At 46.0% G+C, this 21,489-nt stretch overlaps 1 protein-coding gene across 4 annotated transcripts in view; it reads right to left on the bottom strand.

Moving 5' to 3' along the window:
- CLPB (ClpB family mitochondrial disaggregase) overlaps window positions 1-21,489 on the bottom strand; it is a 139,916-nt gene that overhangs the window by 109,883 nt on the left and 8,544 nt on the right. For all 4 annotated transcript variants that reach the window (XM_058545688.1, XM_058545689.1, XM_058545686.1 and 1 more), the window contains exon 3: window positions 1,377-1,463. In XM_058545688.1, coding sequence (XP_058401671.1) covers window positions 1,377-1,463 — 87 coding nt within the window. The remainder of the gene's footprint in view (window positions 1-1,376; window positions 1,464-21,489) is intronic.

Raw genomic sequence — 21,489 nt, 5'->3', positions numbered from 1 at the left:
GGAGATGGAGTATGAGACCAAGTTCACGATACAGGAGCAGAGGAGAGAGACCTCTCTCTCAGCCAAGTCTCTCAATCAGTCTGAGGCGGAGCCACCCTTATATTATAAAATCCATGTTTTGTTGGTTTCCACCACATTTATGACCCTTCCAACGGTGGCCAGTACTGGCAGATAAAAGCTTTAAAGATCTGCTGGAAGGGGAAATTAAAATTGGTACTTCCAACTATCAACTTCAGTGGCTGCTCCTAAAGTGCCCAGTCTGCTTTCTTTGAAAATATCTCTTTTTGCTCTTTTTAATTAATTATTTTTCACAATCACAGCTAGAGACTGGGGTGGAAAGGCAGCATCCAGCACAAGCCCGGGATCTGGTGGAGGGAGGCAGCAGTAAGGTATAGTAAAACACACAACCTTTTCAGGCAGCCAGACTAGGCTCTAAATCCTCTTTGTGTGACCTTAGACAAATCACTTTATCTCTCTGGGCTTTAATTTTCTCTGCTGCAAAATAAGAATGATAATATATATCTTGTGGGGTGATTGTGAGAATTAGAGATAACTCTACACAAAGACTATTTTTTTTTTTTTTTTTTTTTTTTTTTTGTGAGGAGATCAGCCCTGAGCTAACATCCGCCAATCCTCCTCTTTTTTTTTTTTTTTTTTTTTTTTTTTTGCTGAGGAAGACGGCCCTGGGCTAACATCGGTGCCCATCCTCCTCCACTTTATATGGGACGCCGCCACAGCATGGCCTACCAAGCAGTGCGTCGGTGCGCGCCCGGGATCCGAACCAGCGAACCCCGGGCCGCCGCAGCGGAGCGCGCGCACCCAACCGCTTGCACCACCGGGCCGGCCCCTACACAAAGACTATTTTTATCCTTACACAACAGCTACACCTTGAAGGAAGGAGGGACTGGGTAGGGAAATAGCAGGGCCTCCAACGGGAGGGAAGGAACAGACCCATCTTCCCTAGTTTCCATCAGAACCTCCAAAGAAACAGCCCAGCGGAGCCCTTGATGGGGACAGTGACTGCAGGCATCTCAACACTGACTGATGTTGGATAACGAAGACATGATGAAAACCAGGCATGTACACTTAACCACTTACAACAGGCTTTCAAACATTTCGTTGCTTCGATAATGCAAACGACTTGCCTAAGGTCACAAAGCCAAAGAATGATGGTACTGGGATCCAAAGCTACATCTTCCCTCTCCACATCTCCTATACTCTCCATTGCACCAGGTGTAGACTAGTATTTTAGGCTGAGTCCATCTCCCTGCCTCTGGAGAAGAGAGTAGGGGGACAGGCAAGGGTGGGAGACGATTCAGGGATGTGGTCTGCAGAGATCTGGCTAAGGAAGCCCTGTGTGGAAGGAGATCTCTCACCTGTCATTTCGGCTGATGGCCGCCACCATGAGTGCTGTCCAGCCAAGTTTGTGCCTTGCATTGACATCTGCACCTTCTGACAAGAGCCTAGAAAGAGACAGAGGAATATTTTCAACGTATGGCTTATCATGCACGTAAGAGTAGAATAAATGAGACAGTCAGTAAACAGGGAGGCTGGATGAGTCCGGAAATAGAGGCCTTTGAGAACTAAATACCCATCCCAGCTCCTCTGGCCACTCTCTCCCCAACCCAGGAGGGAGGGCTTCCCCTTATGTCTCTCCCTCTTCCCTTAAATGAGTCTGCCCCCTGCTGTTATCCTCCCAGCCTTCTGAGAAAAGAGTGTGCCGGCCCTACCTTAAATACCCTGACGCTCCCACTCCCTTGATCCACAATGCTCTCTCCCTGCCTCTCTGCTTATTCTAATCCTACTTTCATGCTATGAGATACAATTCTGGCTTGAGGACTCTCTCCTGAGAAGGCTTCCTTGACTCATCCAGTCCACAGATCTCTCTTCCTTCCTTAGAATTCCCCGTGCTTAGCACCAAATGCCCAATGACACTTCTTATCTAGGTAGTTCCCAGTTTACAAAAGGATCACATTCATCTAGTTTATCTGTACGGTGGCTGTTTGGAAATTGGAAATCTTTGAACCCAAGGAAAGATGGAAAGAATGTTAGAAATGCTAGATTAGGTTTCTAGGAGAGTCCACATGAGCCTTTTTGACTCTAAATGCCAATGCTTAGCACAGTAGGAGCTCAACAGTTGTTGGATAAATTAACAAACACAGGGTTTTATAAGTGTACCACTAAAAGCCTGAATTCTGGGTCCCGGGAACAGGAGGCCCGGCCCTACAATGTGGGGTGGAGAGACAGAAGGGGAGTAAACAGAACCAACCCTTACTGAGCGCCTACTACAAGCAGGAACTTCAGGTGCACGCTCTCATCTACTCTTCACACAAGCTTAAGGAGTCTCCTCTTTTCATGGATGAGGTAACAGGCTCAGTGAGGTGAAACGACTCACTGAGGGTCACAGAGGTAGTTAAGGGGCAATACGGTGACTAGAACCCAGGTCGATAATGGCTCTACAGCCTGAATCCTTCTCACCTCACCACCCTTCCTCTAGACTGAACCTGGCTCCATGTAACATAGAAGACGAAAGACTAAATTGACTTCAGCAAATCAACACATGCATGTCCTGTGCTAGATTCTGGGATGGGGGTGAGGAGAAGACATGGGGTCTGCCCTAGGGAAATACAAAATTCAGTTGTAGAGGGAGGACTCAGGATAATAGGAGATTAAAGCCTGCAGTGTGGCTTCCCACCAGAAGTGCTGCAGGAAGCCAGGAAAGGGGAGACCGAAAGTCGCGGGTGATTCCCCAACAAGGCAGGATCTGCTTATGAGGAATGGGTGGAGGGTGTCTGGGGGAACTGGGAGGCTGCCTACTCTTCAGTGGCTTCTAGCCGGAAAGGGCACTGGCAGAGAGTCCAGAGGCTTGGGTTTGAGTCCTAGCAATATGCTTGTGCCACAATCTGTAGTAAATGCTCCTCTGGAGCACGCCAAATAAAATCTCTGTGCTGTCGAAGTAAGCAGGTGACTAAGGCTTGCGAGGATGAGGAGCCACACAATAGCCTGTGCTGATGCAGTGAATGAGACAGGCACTGCCAAAGCCAGAGCGGGAGACAGACTAGCAAGCACATAACTACATATGGGATGAGAGCTATGAACGGAGACTGCAGGTTGCAGGTGCACGACCAGGGAACCTAACCCAGTCTTAGTGACCTGGAGGCCTCTCTGAGGAGGTGAGGATAGAGATTTAGCCAGACTGAAGCGGGTGAGGGAGGGGAAGAAGCATTCCAGGCAGAGGTAAAGCCTCTCACCCAAAGGAAAAGGCCCTGAAAGGGTTTGGCATGACTAGGGCACAAAATGCGAGGGGAGAGTTTCGAGAGAGGAGGCTGGGAAATCCTAATCTCTCACCTCTAGTTTGGAGGATTCTTCTGGTGAAAAGTCCTGGGCCTCTTACTACATATACTTTTATGCAGAAACAATTTTCTATGGCCAAGAATGTTAAAGAGGCTAAGAACCCTGAGGATGACCCTTCTGTGAGACAAATCTCTCTCTGCATAAAACCTCCTTCCAAATTTACAAACCCCACCCTCATTTAGCAGGCCAGCTGGTACAGTAGAGAGCACATGGTTCTGAGAGTTAAGAGAGTAGAGTTCTGATCCTAACTGTGATTCTGATCAGATGACTTCACTTCTCTGGTCCTCAGCCCAGAAGACTAGAAAATCAGGATGGGCTGAAGCAAATCCAGAGGTTTCTGAGGGAAAAGTCTTGAACTGTGCCTTGAAGAACACGAACAGTTTAGAGATGAGGGAGGAAGTACCCGCCAGTCAAGACAAACGGCACAGGATAGTATTCAGAAGCAGGGAAGGAATGGCAAGGTATATTCAGAGCCCAGTAAGTAGATCCATCTGGGTGACAGCTCAGCAGAGAAACAGTTGCTGAGGTATACAGGGCCTGCTACAGGGCCTCCAAAGCCAGGCTAGGATGCCAAGGCAGTGGGCATAAACCGTTTCTGAACCATGGACTCCTTTGAGAATATGATCAAAGCTGATGACTCTCTCCAGAAAAGTGCATAGGAGCACATGCACTCAAAAAAAATTTTTTTGTTACATACAATGTCCAAGGTTCCCATGTTTATAGGTCCCCGTGAAATCAAAAGTGTACCTAGATTAAAAACTCAACCTAAAGGGTGATAAATGCCTGGCACGCATGCTACCGTCCTGCACTCCTGCATCTAAGTCAGAAATCACGAATCTCTCTCAGCACCTCTTTCCTGTGGAGCCTCTGCAAGAGCCTCAGAATCCTCAACACTGGTTCCAATCAGACACCATCAATTAGTTGAACCTGGCAACAGAGAAGAAACCTTTCTGCCATTCCTTAGACTCTCACCATAAGCAGTGGGGTTGTCACTGAAGGTTTTCGGGCAAAAGAAATTATAATATTAACCTATGAGTTTAAGCAGGCTGAACCTGAAAGGGGAGAGAGTAGACAACGAGGACACGGAGACCAGTTTGGAGGCTGTGTGATACAGACCACAGGAGACGAGCTAGGGCAGGGGATGAGGAAGCAGGACGTGGCTAGGAGGAACCCTGTGCAGCCAGAAGCCCTCATGCCTTCAGTGGGTTCAGTGACCTGTGTTCCCTGCCTGGGCCCCGAGAATTCTGGAAGCAGCACTGCTCTGGAGCCAGGCTGAAGAAAAAAGATTGAGATGCCTCCTCCTCCTGCCCCTTGAGGCTGAGGGTAGCGTAATAAAGAGACAAGGATGAATAAAGGGCTTTGAATTAAGTTAGACCTGGATTCAAATTCTGGTTCAGCTAGATAACCCTGAGCAAATCAGTTCCTTGAGTCTCGGTTTTCTCACCTATCAAATAGGGATGATAATCTCTAGATTGCAGGGATACCAGCCCAGTGCCTGGCATAGAGCAGGTATTCAATACAGGGTGGTTTCTGCCTGCCACCCTACCCTACCTCCATCCCTTTGATGGAACAGTGTTCTAGCCTCAAGCTGGTAGTCGCAGGTTGGCCGATACCCAGGGACTCTATGACAGGGTCACACAGGAAGACCTGGGTAACTCAGCCAGGCTGGCTCCAGCCACTTCTTTTTTCATTTATTTAACAAACACATGCACACACTCACCCTGTGTCTGGCCACATGCTGGCTACTGACGAGGAGACAAGACAGAGGTCCTTGCTTTCCAGGGCCTGAGCCAAGCAGAGTTTTCTTTTTCTCTTGTGTGTGCGTGTGTGTGTGTGTGTGTGTATTTCTGTTCATTACTTTTTTTCACAAATAACTATGTTTTAAGCTATGCTAAGTACACAATAATTTCATTGTTTTTAATTGCTGCATAATTCTCCATAGCACATCCACCACATTTTCCCTTTCTGCTTTCCCAGGGATACCCATCCAGGAGCCTCTCTCCCCCAGCCACCAAAAACAATGCTCAAAGAACATCCTCTCACATGTCCCCTTTTGGACCTGCGTGAGTACCTCCCTGGGGCATGTACTTGGAGTGGGCTCCCTGGATCATAGGGTTTGCATGTACTTGATTTGACTAAACAGTGCCAGGGTCCTCTCCAGGACAGCTGCCCCATCTACTCTCCCACCAGCAGGACGGGGGTGTTCCTGTGTATCCCTCTCCCTGCCAACACTTGGCAGTAGCCAGCTTCCTAGTCACTGCCAGTCCAATAGGTGTGAAGGGATATCACACTATTGTTTTAACTTGCATGTCTCTGATTACCAACAATTTTGAGCTACTTGTTATACGGGTGTTAACATTTTGGGGTTTCCTTTTCTGTACACTGCAGGGTTTTCTTTTAAGAGGAGGGATTGCTGGGAGAGGGGTCTTCTCTAAACTTGCTATTCTTTCAATAGACAGAGTAGATAGAGCATAGGGCAGAGCCTGGAGACCTAGGTTCTAGTTCCACTTCTCCACCTCCTACTCTAAAACCCTCGGGAAGGCATACCACAGCTGTAAGCTTCATTCTCTTTATGGGATCATAATCCCTGCCACTTCACAGGAGTTGTAGAAAGCGACCCTGCAATCTGAAGGAAAGAGTTCTACAAACCTGAGGGGTCATTCCTTGGAAGCAAATCTTAGTGTTCTTCAGTGAGATTCCAGCCTTTAAGCCCTGCCCAGCTTCCTGACTGAGCATCATTCTTTGTAGCCTCTTGGGGCTCAGGTGCAATGGAAAAAGCAATGACCCTGGAATCCAAAGGCTGGAGTTCAGATTCTGGCTCTGTCACTTACTAGCTGTGAAATGGGGGATATTAATCCCTATTGTGCAAGGGGATTGTAAGGATCAAAAGAGATACCACACGGTAGAACTCCCTAAGGAGTGGTGGCACCTGATAAATCAAGGAAGGGCCAGAACAAACATAACCACCATGCCAAGCGAATCCAACCAGGAACAACTTTTCCTCTTTCAGAGCTGGGTGGGCCCCTCTCCCACGTGCCCCCTGTGCAGAGCAGCCCCAAAACTTAAGATTTCACCAACCCAGGTCTTCTCCATTCTATTTTGTTGCTTTGCAAGTGAATGCCCAGCGGGCAGTCATTTCAAAGTCCTGGGCCAGCTGGCCGGGTGGCTGCCTGCTGAGAGTGGCTGAAAGGGGCTCTGAGGCCTGAGAAAGCCACCCTTGCTCTCCCCTGTGATTTTCACCAACGGACAAAATGCAGCAAGTGAATTAATCTCTTTTAAAAAGAGCAATGCTTGTGACAGACCACGGTGTCTCCGAAAAGGTTAGGATTCCATCATCCCTGAGATGATGAGTGGAATGCTTAATGCAGGCTGCCACTCAGGGCAGAGTGGCCTGTGTCCGGGGGCTGGGGAGTGGGGGTGGGCACTGCAGGCCTTCTGGTCTCACTCCAGACTTGCGGAAGGCCCTTCCCTAATGAACTAGGTCTCATGCTTGGCAGGGCAGTGGTGGGTGACACTAATTGGGGATGACCCTGGGTAGCAGACAGAGAGGAGACCACACTAGCAGGCCAGCGTTGAATCCCAGCTCTTGCCTAACTCGCAGGCAGTAGAGAGGGGTGGGAAAACAAGCAGCAGAGACCTCGGTTCAAATGCAGGTCTGGTCCTTACTGGGTGGGCAGCCGTGGACGAACGAGTGATTTAGCCTCTCTGACCCTCACTTGGTCCCCTCATCTGAGTGACAGCTCCTGCTCTCTCAGCCTGTTTCCACATCTGTTAAAAAACGGACAGGAGCCCACTAGCCCTACTGCATATGTCACACCAGGGTACCATGAAGAGACAATGAGACAAAATATGTAAAAATACTTGGTATGCAATAAAGCACTGTATAAACAGAAGAGTCTACGCTATTACAATGATGATTTTCCAATTAGTGTCTACCCCATTTAAAAGAAGTTAACAGAGTAAAGTAGGATGACACATGAAAGGTATACACAGAACTTGCAACCTAAGTGCTCAAAATTATCTGTGGATTGATAAATGAACGGTCTCAAATCTCCAGGCAAGGGCAGTGGTCGAATAGGAGTTCCCCAGTCCAAGAGCTGAAGATTTCCACGAGAGGAAATCAAGGGGAAAGCAAAGCTGCTCCGATCTTTCAGGGCTCCAGGAGAGTCCGCAAGGCTGTGGCCCAAACGGGCAACAGTGATCACCTCCGATGGGGGAGGCCGGGATGAAGGAGTCAAACTTTCACTTCCTGCTGTGAATGCTTTTTTATTGTTTAAAGTTTTGTTGTTGTTTATAACAATGAACATATTATTACTTTTTTTTTAAACAAACTTTCTTAGGGAAAAAAAACCTTACCCTTTCTTCCTCCAAGTAGCCTTCTCTAAGACAGCCTCGATGCTGACACGATGTCCTGCGCTAACCTGTATCAACAGTTATCACAGTTTCCTTGTCTCACTCCCCAGGAGTCAGCGTGGTCCTCTAGAAACATGTCTTCATCTCTTCACTCCCAGCGCTGGCACAGCAGCGGGCACACTGCAGGGCTTAGGGGCTGAATGAATGAATGTCTGCAGCACTTCTCTATGCAAATCTCTCACCAGTACATCTCTCTTGTGTTGCAATTACCTGTTCTATACTTAGAACTTAGGCTCCTATGTACATGTAGAAGGGTGTGAGCTTCTCACTCTCAGGGCAAGGAAACTCAGACACAGGCCTGAGGGCTGACGCCATGGATTCCAGTCATGGCTCTCTCAGTAACTAGCTGTGTGACCCTGGATAAATCTCTCTGTCTCTCGGGGCCTCATTTTTCTCTGCGGTAAAATAAGAGAACTGAATTAAATGATTTCTCAAGTCCCTACCAGTTCTATTATCTTAGGGTTTTAAATATGTGTAGCATCAAAATTGAGAAGTGGATTCCTAGCAGACACAGGCATCAGCAAGACTTCCAAAGCAAAGAACCGCTCAGGCTTGCTGTCTGTAGGAGAGAGGGAGCAAGTCCCACACAGGGATACAGGGCAGTTCTGAGTTATTCTGGCTAACCAGCTCTTCCCACTCAGGGGAGGGAGGTACCACTTGATTTTTCTTCCTCCTTCTTTATCACCAATCAATACAAAGCGGCCACTGAACTTCAATCGTGCATTGTTCTAACTGATTTCCGGATCCTTCGCGTGAACTGGCCCTCAGCTGCAGCTGGGGAGGGGGCTGCAGGGTGGGGAGTCCTGTCCCACCTGCATCAGAGGCCTGGAAGCAGTGAGCCATGCAGACTCAATCATGATCGCTATCTGGACAACAGGGCCCCGGCTGGAGCCTCGCAGAAGGTCCTGTTTACAGTAATAACAGAACCAGGCCGCCGCTGTCTGAGCAGCAGCAAGGCGCCTGGGGCTAGAATCCACACACAGCCTCCATCTGCGCCTTAATCTACCCAGTCAGCCTGTGCTGGGAGGGGCAAAGCAAGGGAGGAAAGGCCGCTCTCAGACCCCGGCCTGGGCCAGCTGACTTCAGGCAGGGTCCTGCCAGGCCAGCTGACTTCAGGCAGGGTCCTGGTGCTCTAACTCCACAGACACAAGGCCTTGCTGGCATCTTTTGCATTCGCTACTTGAACTGAGCACTCTCCTTCAAGGCCCAGCTCGGGACCCTTCCTCTAGGAAGCCCTCCAGATGCTCTCACTCCCAGTGAGACCGCCCATCCCAGCCATCGGACCTGGACTACTCCAAAGGGAAGTGGTGGGCAGTGAGGGAGGAGGACGGGCATTTACGCAGCACGTACAACATGTGAAGGCGCACTGCGCGATGTTGCCTCCACGCTTCATAACTAGCTATTTCCTATCATAGAAAGTTTTAAAATTTCCAGACACGAAGAATGATCTGCAGAGATCAATCAGTCCAGTCCTTCCTTTTATACACACAGATATGGGGGTTCAGAGAACATCAGTCTTGGAATAGACCGATCCGGATACGAGCCTGCATCTGTCTCTTCCAGGCTGTGTGACTGAGGGCAGGTCATGTTAACCTCTCTGAACCTAAGTCATCTTACCTTATCAACCTGTCAGACCTACCAAACAAGTATGCCGAGATGACCAAAGGAAATAATATACGTGAAAGCACTAACATTTTTGTCATTATTACAATTCTTCTATTTGCTCAAAGGCACACAGTGGAGGAGCTGTATCAGAACCTCACCGAATACTGCTGGATTAATTGGAATCAAGTCCAATGCGGGCCTGACCACTCTTTGTCCCATCTCTCATACAGTTTCCAGCAGGAATTTGGCACACATTAAAGTGCACAGATGATTATTATTTTTAACATTTTATTTTGAAATGATTTCAAACTTACAGAGCAGTTACAAAAATAGCACAAAAAAACTCAGAAATATCCTTCACTCAGATTTTGCCTTGTTACATTTCGCCTCACGTGCTTTACCTCTGCTTTTCTCTCTCTCTTTCCTGGACCATGTGAGAGTTTCAGACATTATGCCCCTTTACTCCCAAACACTTGAGCACGTATTTCCTAGTACAAGGACATTCTCTTACATAACCACTAACTACCAATGATCAAATTCAGAACATTTAACATCGACAAAATATTTTTACCTAATATACAGTCCATATGTAAATTTCTTCAATTATTCCAATAATATCCTTTATAGCAATTCCCCCAGTGATCCAGACGTGAGCCAGGATCAGTATTGGAATCAAGCATTGCACGCATCTTCAGTTTCCTTTCATCTAAGACAGTTCCTCAGCCCTCCGTTACTTTCATGATACTGACATTTTTGCAGAGTAAGGCTGGTTTGTTTGCAGAATGTCCTTCAATTTGGATAACAATTTTTTGAGGAACCACTTCCTTTTATTCATCCACTCACTCCACAAACTCTTCATGAAACTGGTTAATATAGGACTCTGAGCAGGATAGTGAGGGCACTTTGATAAATCGTCCTTGCCTTCAAGGCCTTCACTGGACAGCTAGACACCTGGCAAAGGGCTAAAACACAAGCAAGCACTGTGGAGTAAGGTGCCATGTAAGTGTAGGTCAGAGCAACAGAACCACAGCGGTGACTGCCTGGAGGCAGAGGCATGAGCCGTGCCAGAAAGGATGGGTACAAGCACAGATTCCCCTAATGATCTCCTGGAATCCTCTACGGGAAATATCTCTGCTTCCCCAAGCAGTGTGCGCCATGGCTGGGACTCAACAAAACACGAAAACCAACAATACAAGGCCAGAAAGGGGAAGGGGTGGCCCAGGGCACCCTCATCTGGGTACTTCTGCCCAGGGCTATATGACATGTCCCAGTCAGCAGCTACCTTGGTAACTTGGTGACAAGAAGGAAAGGCCTGTCTAGGCAGCTCAAGTGTGGGCAAGGGCCATGGGCGCCACCTACTGGCACCACAGCAGGACTCTAGGCTGCTGTAGAGGGCAGCTGGGCAGCTGGCTGGTTGCCAGGAAGCTTGTCACACTATGGCAGTGAGATACAGAAGTGGCTCAAACTTCTCAAATAAGGTTGGCACTTCAGCCACCAGTGCCAAGCTCCAGAACCCCATGAGATTTTCAGCAAAGAATGGACTGCGCAAAGCCAACCACAATATCTGGCCCCCTACATGGGTGGCGGCAAAGGTTTCGCCTTCGTTAATTCAGGTTCATTCTAGTAAGAAAACTTAAGTAGCCTCTTTTCCAAGCCAGGCTCTGTGCTGGGCACTGAGGGTACAGAGATGAATCAGACATGGACCCTGCCGACAAGGAGCTCCTAGTCTGAACTGGAGGTGGGGAAATGGGACAAGCAATTCCACGAATAAGTGCTTTATCACAGGTGCTCTGAGCACACAGCATGTTTGGCTCTTCATGTCTTGCAAAGCTCTTGAATGGTGGAGTTCAAAAGAGCTCACATTTCTTGAGCAGCCTACTATGTATCAGGCACTTGACATTTATTAGCTCATCTGATCCTATGACTAGAGAAGGAGCTGAATCTTACAGAAGGTAGCTGACTTGCTTAGAATTACATGGCCAGTAAGTGGCAGCTTGGGACTGGAGCCCATGCTCTCTCTATGAACTACACTGCCTTCCAGGGCACACATCCCATCTTCTTCTTCCCTTCTTTTCCACATTTAGCCTGGGGCCAGCACACGACAGGTATCTGATGGGACTAAACAACTGACAGAAAACGATAAAGAAGGAAAAGCCTTAAGTAGAAAGGAGGTTACCTGAGGGATGGAGATACTTAGATTAGCTCTGCTTTCTAGAACCTTCCCCCTTGGAAGAGACCTTCTTCTCCTAGACTCAAGATGAGAAAGGCCCAATCCATCCCTTCTTCTTCTTCATGGTAGTCTCCATACTACCACCACTACTTTCGTAGTCACATGGCAATACAATGCTTTAAAGTGGTCTTGCCTTTAGGTTAAAATAAGCTTGGCAAACAAATCCAATCAAAAGGTTATAGAAGTACAGAAAGCCTGGTTCTCAGTACATTGGGCTGTCTGTAAGCTTAACAGAATCTAGGAGTACAATGCACTGCCAAGAAAGCTAATGCAAGCTCTGGCCATATTAAGAGAATCATAAAATCTCTAACAAAGGGGATCACTGCCCTGCTCCTCATAACAATGGTCATGCCACACTGGAATTTAGGAGGGCACCAAAAACTCTGTGACCATTTCATTAGAAAATAACTAGGATGGGGAGAAGACCTGAAACCACAGTTTAGGGAACCAAGGCTTACTTGGCTTAGAGCTCTGTCTCCTAAGATTTAAAGGTCTGAAACAGGAAAAGGGAGCTGCGTAGTCCTAGAGGGCAGAGCGGGGACCAAGGAGGGGAGCTGCAGAGAGAGCTAACTACACAGGCAGCCCACCATGCGTCAAGAGCTATGCCAGGTGCTTTCACACATATCACTTCAGAATTCATCACAAGATAAAATATTTTTCTAATTACAAAGTGCCTTTGCTTACATTACTCCAACTGCTCAGAATATCCTGCCACCAAGTTCCTTGTATCCAAATACTACCTATCTCCAGGCCCAGACTAAATGCCACCTTGTCTATGAAGCCTTAACTGTTCATATGTACTAATTACAATTCTCTTACCAGGATGCAAGTTCCTTGAAAGGCAAAGGTCATCATGATACACCTTTATGCTCCTCCTCAATGGCGAATGGGGTATATTGCTCATAATGGGCTTTAGGAATGAATAAATGCCAAAGAAGATATACAAATGGCCAATAAGCACATGAAAAGATGCTCAACATCATTAGCCATCAAGGAAATGAAAATTAAAACCACAATGAGATATCACTTCACATATACTAGGATGGCTATAATAAAAAAGACAAATAATAACAAATGTTGGCAAAGATGTGGAGAAATCGGAACCCTCAGATTCACTGCTGGTGAGAATGTAAAATGGTATCCAAAGTAGTCACTTTGGATAACAGTCTGGCAGTTCCTCAAAATGTTAAACACAGAGTTACCATATGACCCAGTAGTTCCACTCCTAGGTATCTACCCAAGAGATATGAAAACATACCTTCACACATAAACCTGTACACAAATGTTCATAGCAGCATTATTCATAATAGTTAAAAAGTAAAAACGCAAATGTCCATCAACTGATGAATGTATAAATAAAATGTGATATATCCATACAATGGAATATTATTCAGCCATAAAAAGGAATGAAGTACTGATACATGCTACAACATGGATGAACCTCGAAAACTTTATGCTAAGTAAAAGAAGTCAGACACAAAAGGCCATATTGTATGATTCCATTTATACGAAATGTCCAGATATGGAAATCCATAGAGACAGTCAATTAGAAGTTGCCAGGGTCTGGGGTGAGGGGAATGGGGAGTGACTGCTAATGGGCCTGGGTTTTTTTTTGAGGGAGCAGTAATGAAAATGTTCTGAATTAGACAGTGGCGATGGTTGCATAATCTTATAAATATACTAAAAACCACTGAACTGTACACTTTAAAAGGGTAAATTTTATGGTATGTGCATTATATCTTAAAAGAAAAAAAAAAAGAATAAATGAAAGAATGAATGCTTGATCAGAGTCTGCTTATCCTTCGGGAGGCAGGGAGTGCCTCATACCTAGGGGTGCCCAAATGAGGGCTGGATGTTACCCATCAGATAACCTAAACAGGGGCTTGAACACTGGAGAGAAGGTGAGGCCACAGACAAAAGTGCCTTGGATCCTGTCTGACCCATGTGGGGGCTGTAACTGAGCCACAATTGGCCCTGGGAAGAATCTTGCTCTGCCTGCCAGACTCTGAACCCCTGAGAATTCCAGGGGCCTCCCCCAACTGTTCGTGCTTTACATCCTGTCCCTGCTCACTGTCCATCTGCAAAGGCTGGTCAAACACAGAGACTTCCCAGGAGGCCTGGGTGCTACCCCTGCAAACAAAAGGTCATTGAGATGGAAGCCTGAGCTCAGCCTCAGAGAGGATTCTTATGCAGCCTACTTCGGCCTCCCATCCACATGAATGCAGGATCCTGGAGACCAGTCAGCCTGCCCAGCTGCTGTACCCTCCCGCTGGGTAGCCTCTGGAGAATAAACAGGGTTCCATTCAACCAATCAAACAGCCAGCTGGACTCTATCTGTACTGTGTGCCTCTGAGTGCCCAGTCAGCCCTATGTGACTAGCGATGGTAGAGGCAGGAGGAGGTGCCATCCACCTTGCTGTGACGGCACAGCCCGGATGTGGAGACACAAGCATGAAGCAAGTGAGGAGAAAGGCGAGGAGGTGGAAACTAAACATGATACCATATGGCTCAGGCTTCGGGCTGTGGGAATTTTGAGAAGATCAGCATGGGCTGGAACAAGCAGTGAACTGCAGTGAGAAAAGCACACACTTTGGATTCACGTGGGCCTGGGTTTAAATCACAGCTCTACTACTTCTTAGCTGTGAGACAGTAAGCACTAAATCTGTTTGAGCCTCAAGTTTTCTCATCTGGAGAATGGACATAACACAACCTGTTTTGCAATACTATAGCAAGGAATGAAGATAATACATATACGGTATTCAGTACTCTGCCTGACACAGAGTGAGTATTTAACAAATGACAGCTATTATTACTAGTGAGGGCGAGCTTTCTGGAAGAGGAAGGGCTTGAGGTGGGCAATGAACTATGAGTAGGATCTAGACAGAGAGAAGAACAGGGGTGGAGCTGGAAGCACTGCAAAGGCTCACAGGTAGGAATGAGTAAGCTGCATGTTTGGGACAGGGAGAATCCAAGTCTGACTGGAGTGGGGCTCCTGGGACAGAGGGGAAGGCCAGGGTTGGCTGGCAGGAGTGTGTGTGTGGCGGGGGCGGGGGGGGGCGGTGTTGTCGGTGAAGAGTGGAGTGAGGGGAGGACAGGTAAGGGGTCTGGATTTAACAGTTTATCTTCAGGAATCTTGTGGACTCCCAGTAAGGAAGACAGAAGTGGTTCTCCCTTTAGCTAGACAACATCTCCCTGAGCCTGGAAGAGTGCCGGAGGAAACTGTGACCCGGGAAAGCCCCTCTCTGCTTCAGGCCTCACAGCCTCCTCATCTGAAAGTGAAGTGGTGGGCCACTTCAGGCAAAACACTCAAGCAATCCAAATTTCTGTTTCATCATCTGTGAAGTGGGGCTATCACTTGTGCAGTTGTGAGAATTTGGTGATTAAAGCCTCATGTAAAGCCTGCTTCAAAAAAAAGGCACTCAATAAACATTAGCTACTATTAGTGATATTAACAATGTTATTAAAATATTATTTTATATTTTATGTATTTTATAATATACATATACAAGTAATATCTACAAAATAATATATACAAAAATTATGTCATTAAAGTAATATGCTATAAACATGAAATAAAATTCTGAATATATATGGGTCCTAAAAAAAGCAGTGGTAAAACTATACACGATAGGCTGTATGTGAGTTTAACATTCATTTACCTTGTGTTCATTAGTCTGGGGGTCTCTGAGTACCCACACTATTGCTTAAGAAAAATGTAGAGGGTAAAAATTGAATATCCAGAAAATTCTATCCAATTCTTTAATTTGTTTTGCTAATTAGGGGGCAAAAACCTTGTGTAATTAACAATACCTACTACATACTGAGCAGTTGGTATGTGCTGGCACAGCACTAAGTGGTTTTTCTCATTTAATACCCACAGCAATGGTGTGAGGTAGGTCAATTATCATCCACTTTGCAGATGAACTCTAAGGCTTGAGAAGTTACGCAGCTTTCCCAAGGTCACTGAGCTAACAAATGGCACAGCTGGGATGCAACCTTTGTTTTCTCAGACTCCAAAGTCCTTACCACCATGCTTCCTGCAAACGATATGAAAGCCTCTTGGGCAGACCCACCGACAGAGTCGCAAGGAGAGAACCACTGGTTGCCTTAGGAGGACTTTGGGCCTGGGACCCTTGCTCAGAAGGGAGGAGAGGGAAGGAAGCAGGAGGCAGAAGAGCCTCAAAGTTCAAAAGTGAGATTTCTGAGAAGGCCTTTCAAACAGGACAGGGACAGAACGAGAACTGTGAGGCGAGCAGCTAAAGTGAATGTTGTATGCCTGGTAACATGTTAGCTTGACTGTTTTCAATATTCTTGGATTTCTCTCTGTTTCTAGGTTTCCAAGAAAATTCCTTGGGAAAAATCCAACCGGTTCAGGCCATGTTGATAGGATTTGTGTTACGGCCATGATTGAGCTGGCATTTTCGAGAAGCAGCACTTGGTGACAGCAAAGGTGGCGGGGAGACAGAGCCTGACAGCTGCCCCTGCTGCAGGGCCCTGGGGACTGCAGCTCTATGGCCTACACTTCCTCAGGGCGGTGGCTGGGTCAGTGCCCAAGAAGATCCAGGCACACACAAGGTAGGCACTCAGATGGGCTCCTAATGTTTCTCAGCAATCAGAATGGTGGCTGATCATATCAATCTCCTCCCACCCCTACCTTCAACGCCCTCCCCCAACTCAGCTGCCACTGCTGTCAGAATAAAGACAAAGCTCCTTACTCCGGCCTCTAATGCCCTGCAATGGCTGCTTGTTCTCTAGGCTCCTGGCACCCCGCTCTGAGCTGCAGGCCCATTGGCCTTCTTCAGTCCTTCACACTTGCTATTGTTCCTCCTTCCACAGGGTCTTTGTAAATAAAAGTTCCTTGTGCCAGGAAAACTCTTCTCATCCTTCTTCACCTAGGTTAACTCCTTGCTCCTTCGGAGCTCGAGCTTCCTCTGGGAAGCTTTCCCTGACCAGAGGAAATCTATTAGAGGCACTTAGAATTCTCTGTACTGCTCCTTTGCAGCATTTGTCACAGCTGTAATTTCACATTTGTATGACTGATGTCTGACTGGGCTTTAAGCTCCATGAGGCGAGGCCTATACACATTTTTGGCTTACCACTGATCCATCAGGGCCTAGCACAGTGCCAGCATGTTGTAAACACTATTTGTTGAATGAATAAACGATCGAAGCATTCTCCACTTTTATTTAGTTTTTTCAAAGGGAGGTCAGTCCTCTGTTTAGAGGTTTATTATGACTGTAAATAACTACTAATATTTGTCTAACTCTTTGCCACTTACAAAACACAATATTCAATAAGTATTTGCTAACTATTTACATGAACAGCGATAAACAACACAGCAATGGTCTGTCACCTCCAAAACGCACAGAATTGTGACAGAGACAAAGGAACAGATAATCCACCCCAAGAGAGGGTGATAAGTGCTATCACAGAGGAAATACAGGGTGCTACAGGAATCTACAGGTACTTGGAGGGTTAGGGAAGGCTTCCTGGAAGAGGTGACATTGATAACCCAAAGGATGAGTAATTTTCTGATAAGAAGGGATCACCTGTCTGGAACTCTCACCAGATCCTGGGAGGGTGATCAGACAAGTACCAACAAAGATATTTTACAATTGAGGACGCTGAGGAAGCTAAGGGCCACAAAGCCAGGAAGCAGCAGGGCCAACTAGAGGCTCAATCCCAGGGCTGGACTCCTTTTCAGGGACAACCCTTCTCCACCTAAGCCACCCTGGCAGGCCCGGGCTATTCTCTGTTCATGGGCTTGCCCAACCACCTGATTGCACTGGGCTTCTGGGCGGTTGACCGGCTGCTTCCACAGCCACCTATGAAGTTCAGAAAAAGCTGCTAATCCAGTCTTCCCCAATTGCTTGCCATCACCAGGAAGCAATCAGGCAGAGACTCAGTAGGTCACACACCTCAGAAGGAATGCCAGGCCCTGGGTCACTCTGCAGAACTGCTTGCCTGGTGAAGGGCCACTTGAGCAAGCCCTAGTGTTTCAGCGAGTGATCTGCACCCTTCCAAAGGGACTCGGTTTTCTCTGCAGAGCTTAACACTGGGAACTGTATTTCAAAGTTCTCAGTGGGAACCCCATTAACAAGATTTGGAAACTCAGACTCAGAAAGGGAGGTTCTATGACTTAAGGGTCACAGAGCCAGTTAGTAACTGTGTCAGAAGTCGGAACCCAGGATTCTAAAAATCTCGCATTCTTTCTGTAATATTATGCTGCCTTCCAACATCCTAGCATTCAAAAATCTGTGTGGGTTACACTCTACCATTCAAAAAATGGTGTGATGATCTTGGGGAGCTCTCACTACAAGCATCAAATTACAAGAGTGGTGCCAGTTAGGCCCTGACCTTCGGTCTAGGAAAAAGCTTGTGTTGCAATCTACTGCAAGCCACAAGGACATTTACATATTTACTGGTTAAGAGAGCTGGATGTTTTGGTTGCTCTGATGCCATCATTAATGTCTTCCCATTCAGCCAAAACGATACAACAATCGATAAACAGACAGCCTCTCTGAGGCCCCGAGACAGCCAAACGTATTTACCAGCCAGGGGTTTTGTTAATTAGATCAAGTCCCTGGATCAATGTGCAGAACATTTACCTATGCTGTAGCTAAGCACATTCTGGACACCTTAATCCTGGCACATGGACAGCAAGTGCCTCAAGGCCCAAGCTGGGGCATCCAGAGACAAGAACCAAAGCAAGCCATCAATGCAAAGCTAGAGTAAATGTGTTTAGCCCTCAAGGAAACCCAACCCTTTCTTATTTCCTGAACTGCAAACCAAATCAGACTTTTTTCCAAAGTCATCTAGTAAACAAGTTTGGGCTGGTATGAAGTCCTTTCTTTTCTAAAACCATTCAAACAAGACATCAAAACCATCTCTAAACTAATAATTGAGATTTTTGAGAGGCAGCAAGGTATGTACAGCGGGAACAGTCAGAAAGACCCATACATTCAACTGCCTAGTTGACATTTCCACTTGAATATCTCCCTGGCATGTTAAATTCAACATGTTCAAAACTGAACTCATAATCTTTTCCCTCTCAATCCATTCCTCTTCCAGCATACTCATCTTAGTGAATGGCAATAGCATCTATGCAGTTGATCACGGCAGAAAACTGAAATTCATTCTTAACACCTTCTTCTCCCTAAACAACTATATCCAATTCTATTCATTCATTCACATTCATTTATTATGTACTACGTATCAGGCACTGATACTATTCTGACCATCACCAAGTCCTGTCTAGCTTACTTCCTCCATCTCTGCTACTGACATCTTAGTCCAAATCACCACCTGCCATCATCCTCTCTCTTCTAGACTACTCCAGTTGCTTTCAATCAGTCTCTCTGCATCTACTATGGCTCTCTATCAGTCTGTTCTCCATGGAGCAACCAGAGTGATCTTTTAAAATTACAGATCTAGATCATGTCACCACGTCTTTGTGTGTGTGTGTGTCTCTCTCTCTCTCTCTCATACATAGGCTTAAAATTCTTCAATGGTTGCCCACTGCTCTTGGCACAAAAATAAAAATTATTCACATGGCTGACAGACCCAGTGTAGTATGGTCCTTGCTTAACTCTCCAGCTTCATTTCATGCCACTTTCCCCCTTGCTCTCGAGAGTCCAGTCATACTGGCCTTCTTGCAATTCCTTGATTTCTTCACATCTTTTCTCGACTTAGGGCCTTCCACCTACTGTTCCTCTAACTGAACAGTCTTCCACCTTTCTCTTCCTCCTGCCGAGTTCACCTCAATCTCACATACTCAGAGGGTTTCCCTACTGATATGTACCACCTCCATGCCTCTCCTACTCAAGGTCAGATTCCCAAGTGTCTTGTACTTCACTCTTTAAAAACTGTTTTATTGAGATATAACTCACATAGCATACAATTCCATTCATTAAAAGTACAATTCAATTGTTTTTAGTATGTTCAGAGTTGTACAATCTTGACTACTAACTCCAAAACATTTTTATCATCCCAAAAAGAAACTCTGGATCCATTAGCAGTCACTCCCTATTCCTCCCCAGCCCAGCCTCTCCAGTCCTTGGCAATCACTAACCTACTTTCTGTCTCTATGGATTTGTCTATTCTAGCCATTTTATATAAACTGAAGCATATAATATGTGGTCTTTTGTGTCTGGCGTCTTTCACTTAGCATAGTGCTTTCAAAGTTCATTCATGTTGTAGCATATATCAGTACTTCATTCCTTTGTATTGATGAATAATATTCCACTGTATGGCTGTATCATATTTTTATTTATCCATTCATCAATTAATGGACTTTGGGGTTGTTTCCCTCTTTGGGCTATTACGGATAATGCTGCTATGAACATCCATGTACATTAATGCACGTTTTAATTTCTCTGGGCTATATGCCTAGAGGAGACTTGCTGGGTCATAATGTAACTCTACGTTTAACATTTTGAGGAACTGCCAATTGTTTTCCATAGCAGTTACACCATCTCACATCCCCACTAGCACTGTATTAGGGGTCCAGTTTCTCCACATCTTCACCAACAATTGCTTTTATCTGTCTTTCTGATTCTGGCCATCCTAATGGGTGTGAAGTGGTATCTCATTGTGGTTTTGATTTGCATTTCCCTAACGACTAATGATGTTGAGTATCTTTTCATGCTTATTGGTCATTTGAGTATCTTCTTTGGATAAACGTCTATTCAGATCCTTTGTCCATTTTTAAATTGGGCTATCTTTTCATTGTCAAGTTTTAAAAGTTCTTTATATATTCTGGATTTAAGTCTCTTATCAGATATACAACTTGTAAATAATTTTTCCCACTATGTGGGAGGGTCTTTTGACCTTCTTGATGGTTTCTTTTGAACATAGAAGTATTTAATTTTGATGAAGCCCAATTTATCTTTTTTCCTTTGGTTTCTTGCATTTTGGTGCCATAGCTAAGAAGGCTTTGCCTAACCTAAGGTCATGAAGATTTACTTCTATGTCTTCTTCTAAGAGTTTTATGGTTTATGTCTTATATTTAGGTCTATGATCCATTTTGAGTTAATTTTTGTGTATGGTACGAGGTAGAGTTCCAACTGCATTTTTTACACCTGTAGATATCCAGTTTTCCCAGCGCCATTTGTTGAAAGATAAATTGTACTTCATTTTGAAATACATAATTATAATTTCATAATTAATCATCTGGCTCCCAGTTAGACTACAAGTACCATGAAGACAGGGACTGTGCCAATCTTGTTCCCTACTCCATCTCCAGCACTCAGCCCAATGCCTAGCTCCTAATAAGCACTCATAAATACTGGTTGAATGAATGATTTTATTATTAATTATAAACACTCTACAACACTATGGTTTATGGGTATTATCATCTCCATGTTACTTAGGCTCACAGAAGGTAGGCAACTTGTGCCTTGTTTTGCTAGTTCTTAATTTTTGACTCATGTGCTCCCTCCTCACCTGGGAAAGAGTTAGTGAGCTGCTCCAGGGCAGGGACTGCTTCTCCTCCCTTGTTGTGCTGACACCAACACAAATTCAGCTAGGGCTAGGCACAGAGGACAGGCTGGGCAGAGGAGTGACAGAGGGACAAATGGACAACACCCTCCATGATCAGGTCCCTACCTATCTCCAGGCCCTCTTGGCCTTGGACTGTGATCCAGCAACACCAAACAGCATCTAATTTCCCCTCCCCAACCCATACCCTAGGCTGTTGCTTGCCTCAGTGCTACCACCCATGCTGTCCCCTTTGCCTGGAGTGCCTTCCCCTTCTATTTGCTAAGCTCTACTGATACTTTCAGACTCTGACCAGGTGCCATTTGCTCTAGGACACTTTCTCTGGTGCCCCAGGTTGGTTACGGGCATCTTCTGGGCTCCTGCAGCCCCTGTACTCTCCTATCTCACAGC

The sequence above is a fragment of the Diceros bicornis genome, chromosome 7 (genome assembly GCF_020826845.1).
Source record: "Diceros bicornis minor isolate mBicDic1 chromosome 7, mDicBic1.mat.cur, whole genome shotgun sequence".
Lineage (NCBI taxonomy): Eukaryota > Metazoa > Chordata > Mammalia > Perissodactyla > Rhinocerotidae > Diceros > Diceros bicornis.
This window is presented reverse-complemented; position numbering and strand designations above follow the sequence as displayed.